This window comes from Lolium perenne, chromosome 6, assembly GCF_019359855.2.
Source record: "Lolium perenne isolate Kyuss_39 chromosome 6, Kyuss_2.0, whole genome shotgun sequence".
NCBI lineage: Eukaryota > Viridiplantae > Streptophyta > Magnoliopsida > Poales > Poaceae > Lolium > Lolium perenne.
This window is the reverse complement of record NC_067249.2, coordinates 245,500,174-245,509,618: the sequence shown is the minus strand read 5'-3', so window position 1 is coordinate 245,509,618 and position 9,445 is coordinate 245,500,174. Positions and strand designations below refer to the sequence as shown.

General features: G+C 49.0%; 2 protein-coding genes across 2 annotated transcripts; both read left to right on the top strand.

Annotated features, from left to right (window-relative positions):
- The first annotated feature begins 721 nt into the window (after positions 1 to 721).
- LOC139832680 (uncharacterized) lies at positions 722 to 1,291 on the top strand. Its single transcript, XM_071822492.1, has 2 exons — positions 722 to 1,087; positions 1,148 to 1,291. Exons 1-2 carry the CDS (start codon positions 722 to 724, stop codon positions 1,289 to 1,291), a joined length of 510 nt encoding a protein of 169 aa, XP_071678593.1.
- Positions 1,292 to 2,201: 910 nt separating this feature from the next.
- LOC139832679 (uncharacterized) lies at positions 2,202 to 4,475 on the top strand. The gene is made up of 2 exons (XM_071822491.1): positions 2,202 to 2,564; positions 2,832 to 4,475. Exons 1-2 carry the CDS (start codon positions 2,202 to 2,204, stop codon positions 4,473 to 4,475), a joined length of 2,007 nt encoding a protein of 668 aa, XP_071678592.1.
- The last annotated feature ends 4,970 nt before the right edge of the window (positions 4,476 to 9,445 follow it).

Sequence of the window (9,445 nt, the reverse complement as noted above, 5' to 3'; positions counted from 1 at the left end):
TACTTAGTCATTTCTTGCTCTAAAAGCACATGGTTAGCGGTTCATGTACTGATTATTTCATTTGCGAGGTACCGCAACGGGTAATTTAGAGGATACTTAATAAGCCTCATATTTGATATGTATATAGCAAGTAAGACATGAAAATCATGTATATTAGCATCTATTGGCATATTATTAATATGTTTTCGGTTGCACTGATTTAGATTTTTCTTACACTGGAAACACATGGTTAGCGGCTGCCATTTGCGCGATAGCGCAACGGGTCATCTAGTTCCATTAAAGCACCCGTATACAGCACAAAGTGTGGCGCAGCTGTATGTTGACCACATTTACAAGTTACATGGAATGCCTAAGATACTCATATCAGATAGAGATAAAGTCTTTACCAGTGTGTTTTGACAGAGCTTGTTTAAAATCACAGATATAACTCTGAATATGAGTTCCAGTTACCATCCATAGACGGATGGTCAAACAGAGAGGCTTAATCAGTGTATGGAAACATATCTTAGGTGTATGACTCAGTCAGCCCTAGCCAAATGGTCTAAATGGCTATCTCTGACCGAATTTTGGTATAATACTACCTTTCATTCAGCTCTGGGTAAGTCCCCTTTTTTAGGTGCTTTATGGGTACAAACCGAAACACTTTGGCATTCAGGATATCTCTGTCCAAGACTCTACTGTCACACCTGATTTGCAAGTCTAATTGAAAGGTAAGGGTGACATGCAAAGGCTAATTCAGCAGAATCTGTTGAGGGCACAACAGAGAATGAAAAGTCAGGCAGACAAGAAACGTGTAGAACAAAAGTTCTCTGTGGGCGACAAAGTCTATCTGAAGTTGCAACCATATGTTCAAACTTCATTGGGAAACAGATCAAATCAAAAGTTCAGTTACAAATACTTTGGTCCTTATGAGGTGCTATCCAAAGTGGGAGCAGTCGCGTATAAACTACAACTACCAGCTGGTAGCAAAATCCATCCAGTTGTTCATGTTTCTCTACTCAAGCAGGCACTACTGAGCAATAATGTGGCTCAACCTGATTTACCATCGAAGTGCTCGGTATTGGAGGATGTATCTACACCATTGCAGGTACTGGACACAAAAACAATTGATGCTGGCAAACATTCTATTCGATTGGTGCATGTTCAGTGGTCTGGATTATCAGCTTCATGGACAACCTGGGAGAATGAAGCAAGACTTCGCCAGGAGTATCCAAATGCAACTGCTTGGGGTCAAGCAGCCTTTCAAGAGAGGGAGAATGCCACAGACCAACCCACGACGAAGCCTAAGTGAAGCCCATCTAGTCAAGGCCCAAGTAGGAGTACAGTGTTGTCGGGGCAAAGAGTGTATTTGACAGAAGTCCATCATGAAAAGAGCCCAAGTAGGAGTATTATTTAGTGGAGACTCGCCGAGCAAAATGCCTCCCCGACACTGCTAAGAAGGAGCAGATTGATTTCAAAACTCAAACTCACCAAATTAAGCGTGGAGCCACGGGCTGTTCTACACCTGCCCAGGTTGTAGAGGGCTGCTGGTACTGGTAATTGCTCCATGTTTTTCTCTTTTGGAGAGTCGTACTTCAGGTGTTGTCACGGTGGTGGTTGTATTGATGTTGCTAGGTCTAGAATGTTGTAGCTGGAATTTTATTTCTTAGTTTTCTTTACTCTTTTTTGGTTGTGTGCATCCGTACTGCCATTAAGGTGGGGTGTTGTTGCGGAGGCTAGGTGTAATTGGTATCTTTTGATATTAATATATTCCCTTTATCTAAAAAAAAAGTTGGATAGATGTGTTTTTTATGAAGAATGAAAAATAGTTAATATCAATTTGTTGACAGCCGGCGTAGCTTTGTCTTCTTACATACATATCGAATCTTTGACAGCCTGGTTGATGTTTCTTAATAGTCAGATGCTGTGCGGCAACCGCTAAAAACACGAAAAACAGGAGAAGGCAGCCTGGGTGGTACAATGAAAGACCTACTGCTGGACGTACTCAGAGGCCTGTACGAGCCACCCGCCACATGCATGCCCATATGCCTCAATGCCGCCACACGCCCAAATGCTCCAACTAGTGAGACAAGCTCATAATCGAAGCAGACGCTAATAATGCGCTAATATGTAGGAGTATTAAGCATGATTCGCGTCAATAAGTCATTCCACAATTTTTAGAAACTAGAGAGAGGAAGTGGGAGGGAGAGAGAGAGTCATCGATGGGTGATCTCTCCGGTGCCGTGCAATGGTGGGATGAATGGAAGCTGCACGTCCTCGTCTTTGCCAGCCTCGGCATCCAGTACTTCCTCACAATCTTCGCCTGTGGGCGTAAGTTCTCTATTCCATCTTGGTTCAGGTTCGTCATCTGGCTGTCGTATCTTGGCGGCGACGCTATCGCGATATATGCCCTCGCTACACTGTTCAATCGACAGAAGAAGTCCTCCTCGAATGGCAGTCGTGACTTGGAGGTCTTATGGGCGCCTTTCCTGCTGATGCACCTCGGTGGCCAGGTCTTCATAACTGCCTATAACATCGAGGACAACGAGCTGTGGACGCGGCATATTGTCACCGCGCTGTCTCAGGCAAGTTTTTCGCCAAGCTTCACCAGTTAATTACTAATTACCTGCAACACAATTCTCAAATTACTAGATATACATACGCACACACACAACCAACCAAGTTTACTGCTTGTTTCTTTGACATCCCAACCAAGTTTTTGGCCGAGCTTGGGTAATTACATGCATCACACATAACTGCGTGCGTCCTGACGTCTATTGTCATTTTTTTCACAAGTCACAACTCCAGATGTTTTCAATAGGAATTGTCCTTTTTTGCATTATACATCATAGGTCACGGTGGCCCTCTATGTGTTTTGCCAGTCATGGTCGTCATCGGCTGATAGCAAGTTACTGGCAACGGCGATACTGATTTTCATCCCTGGAATCTTCAAATGCTTCGCCAAGCCATGGGGCCTCAAGTATGCTAGCTTCCATAGCTTAGCCGAATCCCTTGATCTCGCTCAGAGGACTACAGCTTCCAACAGAGAAGAAGAGCTTCAAAAATACGTTCAAGATGCAAGGACTTGTGTTTTGGCCAACAATAATGAGTCCTCCGGCTCCGAGAAGTTATATGTCCCCGGAATGCTATTTGCAGACTTCGGATACACCTATTCTCGCCGCCTTACTAATCTCAAATCCTTCTGGGAGCTCGATGACAGCAAAACCTATAGTTCATTACGAAATGGGCTCTCGGGTATGTTTGATCTTCTCTACACCAGGAAGAACATGTTTGACTTTGAACGAACTGAAGTGAGTGGCCGCGATTGCGTTGGAACTACCACATGGTGGCTCAGTTTTTTTCTGCCAATAGTTGCCATTGTGCTCTTCCACATTAGCCACAAGAAGGAATTTAGAAGTGACGATGTGGCTGTAACATTTGTGCTATTGTACAGCACTTTTGTGCTAGAGTTTTTGTCCTTGAGCATCCTGCGCACTTGTGTAACTGAGTGGCCTGAAAATGTTGCGCAGCGGAGCATTCTAGGACAATTTGCCAACAGCAAAAGGCATGTCAAGTTAGTAAGGTTGGCAACATTCTTGGGATGCAAGGACTTGGTCAACCAGTACTGGTCCAAGGAGAAAATCGAGTTTACCGGTCACTTTACAGGGCTTGTGCGCGACCATGTCCGTGATGGGTGGAAGGAGTACATAACGGATGCTGATAGTTACAGGGAGTTCAGTGATATCAGGGGCCAGTGGACACTTGAGCGACAGGGATGCCATGGAAGATTGGATTGGAGTCTGGAGAAGCCTTTCGATGAGAGCATCCTTCTCTGGCACATAGCCACAGAATTGTGCTTTTACCAGATGGGCCCATCTTGTGATTGGCATGATGCAGAAATCTCCAACTACATGATGCATCTACTAGTTGCTAATCCTGAGATGCTAATGCCAGGAAGCAGGAGAAGCTTGTTTGCAATCGCCTACAATGAACTTGAGGCCATCCTGAAGGAGTGTGAGGACGACACTCTAATGGAAGAAGGTAAAATTGCAAAGCAAGTGATCCACAAAGTAAAGTCTGCCCATGATACCCGTACAAAGAAGAGTTTTATTTATGACGCGTGTGTGCTTGCTGAAGGGTTGATGCATCTCGGTCATGCAAAGATGTGGGATGTGATCCACGGTGTGTGGCTGGAGATGTTGTGCTTTTCCGCCGGCAGATGCAGAGGGTTCTTGCATGCCAAGGCACTAGGTTCAGGAGGAGAGTTCCTCTCCTATGCCTGGCTCCTGCTTGCACAGTATGGGATGGAGACATTCCCAGAGAGGCTTCAGAGGACACAAAAGCTTCATCTCTCGGTGGAGACAAGGAAGCGCCTTCAGACTCGAGGGAAAGATGTTCCAGGTCCATCCGCTTGCCAAGGCACGGAAGACGAAATCACAGCAGGTCCACCGACTTCACAGGGTGATTGCGCTATGGAGATTGTCGTCTCTCCATAAGAATACGACCTACCCCTACCTCCCCCCCCCAAAAAAAAATCCTCTACTCTAGTTCTGATGTACTGTGTTTCTTGTTGATGCTGCTCCTGCTGGTGCGGTTGTTGTTGCACTGGGAGGTGCATCACAGAAACGTCGCCACAAAAATAAGGTTTGTGTGGCGCACCTGGCCGTGCGTCACAGAATTAAGGTTTCTGTGGCGCACCGTGACTGGTGCGCCACTGAAATAAGTAGTTCTGTGGCGCATGTGATATGGCTGCGCCACAGAAATAGGTGCGCCACAGAATTATGTTTTGGTGCGCCACAGAACAATCTACAGGTATACTCGATTTTGTGCTCCCTGGTGTATTATACAGGTTTTATACTGGTTTTATACACCGTATACATGTTATATACTGATATAATATAGACAGATATAATATGGACATATATAATCATCACATCATCATCACATTACTTAGAGCCCGATCGAGTTATACATATAGCTCCATACAACTCATAATCTATGCAAATTAATTAAGTTCATCATCTCTAGATACAAATGAAGTGACACCGTCCGCCGCCTACACTAGGATGAAATAGAGTACCGCCGCGACGGTGGTGAGCAAGAGCGAGAGCACAAGGAAGGTCTTCATCTTGCTCTTGTTCGCTTGGTGCTTCCTCCACTTGGCAACCGCCTCGTGTCTAGTCGGGTACCCTTTGTAGCAGTTGCCGCTGAACTTGTGCACTTGTTTCTTGCACTCCTCCCACTCCTCGTACACTCCTGGAACCCGCCCCTCGAACACGACGTAGTACGTCATCTCTATGGACACAAGGCATATTAGTATATAACGCAATGGAAAGAGTTAGAGGGTTCACATGCATACATATTCACAAGAATTAAAGCAACGAAATAATAATAAACCTAAAAGACATATAGCATCGGTATCACATAAGTAATATGGTTCAACGATAACGACTACAATAGTAATTGAAGTCCAACAACGATGACCACCGTTTCGAGCAAATTAAGCAAGTTTAGTTTACAACACGGTACAAATTGTCCATCGATTCAAAGTAATGCTAGGCACACCGGCCTCGGTCAACGAGACGTCTTCTTGAGCGGCTCCGGGAACGGCTTGTACAAGTCCTTCGTCGTCCACGTCCTTCCATCACCCTGCCTATGTAGGCGTTCTTCGATATCCCTCTTAGACAACCCTCTGAGTTGGTGTAAGAGCCCCGATGCGTTGGATACATCTTGTAAGATAATTTCCGAGAGCTTTACTTGGATGCGATGGAAGTCTTCTCTAAGATCATCATCATTGATTTGCCTCGACATTTTAATGGGGTCTCGCTTACTAGGTGGAAGAGACATCATCTCTGCATCCTCGACAAACCCTTTAAGGTGATGGAGGACATAGAAGGCATCCTTAATGCTGCCAGCTGGCTGCTTGATACAAGGGAAGTCGATCACGTGCTTGAACCCGAGCTTTTTAGTGTCCGGCCTGATATATTGCCCATTCTTGTCGAAGGTGCCTCCATTTTTGGAGTAGCCAAGGATAGCCTCATCGAGAACATCCCTTATTCTCTTGTAGTCTTTCTTTGTCGTCGTACTCGACGAGTCGAAATACTGGGCTAGTGACCACTTCGGATCTAGGATGATGAGTGTGCAGTATTTGTCCCTGCTCAACACATGCAATTGAAATGGAATGTTGGAAATGATCGGAAATGGAAGAAATATATAAGAAAGCATAAGTTACGACGGCTGTGAGCGGATGTGTACTTACTCGGGAAAGACAGGCAGAAGAATGGTGTTGCTCTCTTTGTACATGAGCATGAAGTTCTGGAGGTACCGCACCGCCTTGGTCCGTGTCCTTGAGCCGTCCTGGAGCTGGCTATCGCGCATGTAGTAGGGATCCGCTACCGCGATGTGGCGGGGTCTCTCTCTGTTGATCTTCATCTAAAGATTGATCGCGTATAGGCGGACCAAGTTATAGTCGAGCCGTTTCGAGTGAAATAGATTGAAGACGTCCTCGAACGCTATGAAGAAGATATCCGCGGGGTCTTCATGGACGAAGTTCTGGTCGGACGGCACCTTGACCGAGAACACCGGGTAATTTGGATCCTTTTCTTTAAGAAGGACGCTCTCTAGATAATTAATAGAGTGCTGCAAAGGGAGCATTGGTCCACTTGCGAGGTGTTCCATGTCCGGAGGTAGTATCGATTTACCAGCTTCATGACACCGGGGCAAGCCATCCGGTGTAGGTGGTACCATGTCGTCGTCCCGGATCCTCTTAGGAGCAGGCTGGCTCGAAGATGCGCCCTTCTTGGCTCCTCTCTTCCTTGCCTTCTTCACCTGACCTACTGGGGGTGCTGGTGGTGCTGATGGTGGTGCTTCGGGTGCTGCTGGGGTCGGTGCTGGTGGTGCTTCTGAGGTTGCTGGGGTTGATTTGGGTGGCTCCCCGATGATCGTCTTACGCAGCGTGTTAGGGCTGAAAACGGTAGCGGGCTTGACTTGAGCTGGATTGCCAGCCTCCGGAGGAGTGTCTTGAGAAAAACCCGTGAAGACCAGGCGCTGCTTCGTGACTGTAGTGGGATGACCAAGATGATCGCCGTGAGTGCGGAAGGCTTGTTCATCCATAGGAGGCATGTACATATCTTGGCTGTAGGCGCCAGTGTTGATGTAGGCATCGATGTCATCATCATCATCTACATCGTTGCCATCAAGTGGCGCCATGTCCTGGACCTTAGGTGGTGGCGGTCCCGATGCCACCGCTTGGCGTACCTTGCGTCTGGTCGACGGTCGTTCCGGTAGCGCTCCCAACAACTGTTTGTGGCGTGTGGTGGTGGCGGCGATCGTCGGTTCCTTCCGGGTGGCGGCGGCGACCGCCGGTTCCTTCAGGGTAGTGGGGGCGGCGACCGCCGTTTCCTTAAGGGTGTCGTCGGCGCTGGCGATCTTGGGCCGGATGATAGGGGAGGTGGCGCCGGTGCTTTTCTTAGCACTCGGAAGACCCCCCCCCCCCAGACGAATCTGGTTCTTCGGCCATTTCATAAGCCATGAGGTGCAATCCCCAAGGGACAAAACGTCGCCCTCGTCTATGCCCGGAGGTTGAAAGGGGGGGATGGCGTAGAGGTACTCTGGCACTACCATTACCAACTTGACCTTCACCACGTTTTCCGCCAATGCTTGCCGTGCATAACGCGGGAAGCCATGACGATGCCGCTAGCAACTTCCACCAACTTGCCGCCGGGCTTCACCGTTTGCAGAAGTATGCACTGTTCATCCTGAGTCAAGGGCGCCATGTTGGGCATCGTGAGATGGCAGTCACGAAAGGCATATATAGTTAAAGAAGATGACGCGAAGGAGTAACTAATGAGTTTACCTTCTGGATGGCGTCGATCTCGGCTACTGTCGATACAAGGGCGGCGGTTGGGGGCGTCGATGCGACCAGTTGGAGCTGCGGCGGCGGTTGAAGCTGCGGCATCGGGTGGAGCGGCGGCGTCAGGTGGAGCCCCGACACCGGCGTCGGGTGGAGCGGCAGCGTCGGCGACACGTGGAAGCTTGAGTTGCTGCCGCTGATGCTGGGCACATGTATCGGCCCCACTTGACCTCCCGCATTCCAAGCAGCTAACCCCTCCATCAACCCAGGGGGGATGATCTGCCGGATCTTCTCGTCCAATAACTTGTTCATCATCTCCGTGTTCTCCACAGGCTTTTCGGCCACCAGCTTCTCTAGTGACTCCACCTTCTTCTTCAGCTCCTGAACCTCGGATTTATCCTTAGACGACGACCTCCTCTCCAGCTTTCTCGTCTTGGCATCCGATCCGTAGTACTCGGATAGCTTCATACTTGTGCCAAAGCCGGACACACGGCCACCCGACGTCGGTGGCTTGTCCAGCTCCCTCTCCTTGTATTTGTTCGTCGCCCTGTTGAAAGGCGTGTCCCACGGTTCCGTCGACCCCTGGGACGACGGGCCAGCCGTACAACTAGCCTTCAACTCATCATCCTTCAGACAAAGGAACTTAAGGTTAGCCCATTTGGCTTCATTGCCTAATGAGATGAGCGAAATAATATAGACTATCCTTATCAGGTACTTCTCGAAATTCTTCACGTCTTTGTGATCCGTAATAAATTCCCCCGTCTTCCAGTCTAAGTAGTAGCGGGACCGGACAAAGTTCCTAGCCTGTACATCCTCGATTTTGTGCCAGGGGTTTTCTTTCCCCAGACGTACCATCTCGGCATCCTCCTTGTCCCAAGTGGGCTGTTTTCCTCGGTAACCGCCGCTTCCGCAATGGTGGGTCCCTAAGTTCAAATCTCGCATTTTCTTCCCCAGGCGGTCCATTTTTTAACAGTGTCAGTCTCTAAGTAAGACTTGAATGCATTAAAGTCTTCTAAGGAGAGCGACGGGTCTTTGCTACTTATCCTCTCCCAGCTTTCACCGGCATCAATCTTATTCTTCAGCCGGTTCTTCCAGCTGCTCAAGGCGGTGCTCATCTTCGTGAGAGCTAAAGAGTCCACCTTCTTATTGAACGGCTCCGGGAACGTGTATCGTTGGTGAAGCTTTTGGAGGAGGGATTTGGCGATAGCCGCGTTCTCCTTGGTTCTGAGGTCCTGAGTTAGGATCGGCACGGTTTCACGGACGATGCACCCTAGTTGCATGCCGTACCCTTTCGCAACCCACGAAGGCTCCATCGGTAGGCCACTTTCGGGGACTACCGTGAAAGCATCGGTGACGTTGGCGAGCACTTGCGGCCTCCGATCCCTCCTTGGCCTCCTCCCCGTCCTCTTCTTCTTACCCTCCTGAGGGTTGCCGCCGCTATCACCTTCCGTGCGGTTGGCCACGTTATCTTCACCGGTCTCTTCACCGGTCTCGGCGGCGTCGTCCCATGTATCGTCATCTTCGCCGGTGTCGGTGGCGGCCCCCCGGCCCTCTCCCTCGGAGGCGGCGTCCCGGCCCTAGTCGGTGTCGTCGGTGGCCCCCCGGCCCTCTCCC

Excerpts from the sequence above, each read along its gene's own strand:
- LOC139832680 (XM_071822492.1), top strand. The coding sequence starts at position 722 with ATGCAAAGGCTAATTCAGCAGAATCTGTTGAGGGCACAACAGAGAATG. Across the intron at positions 1,088-1,147 it reads ATGTATCTACACCATTGCAG|TGGTCTGGATTATCAGCTTC; the intron begins GTACTGGACACA and ends GTGCATGTTCAG.
- LOC139832679 (XM_071822491.1), top strand. The coding sequence starts at position 2,202 with ATGGGTGATCTCTCCGGTGCCGTGCAATGGTGGGATGAATGGAAGCTG. Across the intron at positions 2,565-2,831 it reads TTGTCACCGCGCTGTCTCAG|GTCACGGTGGCCCTCTATGT; the intron begins GCAAGTTTTTCG and ends TATACATCATAG.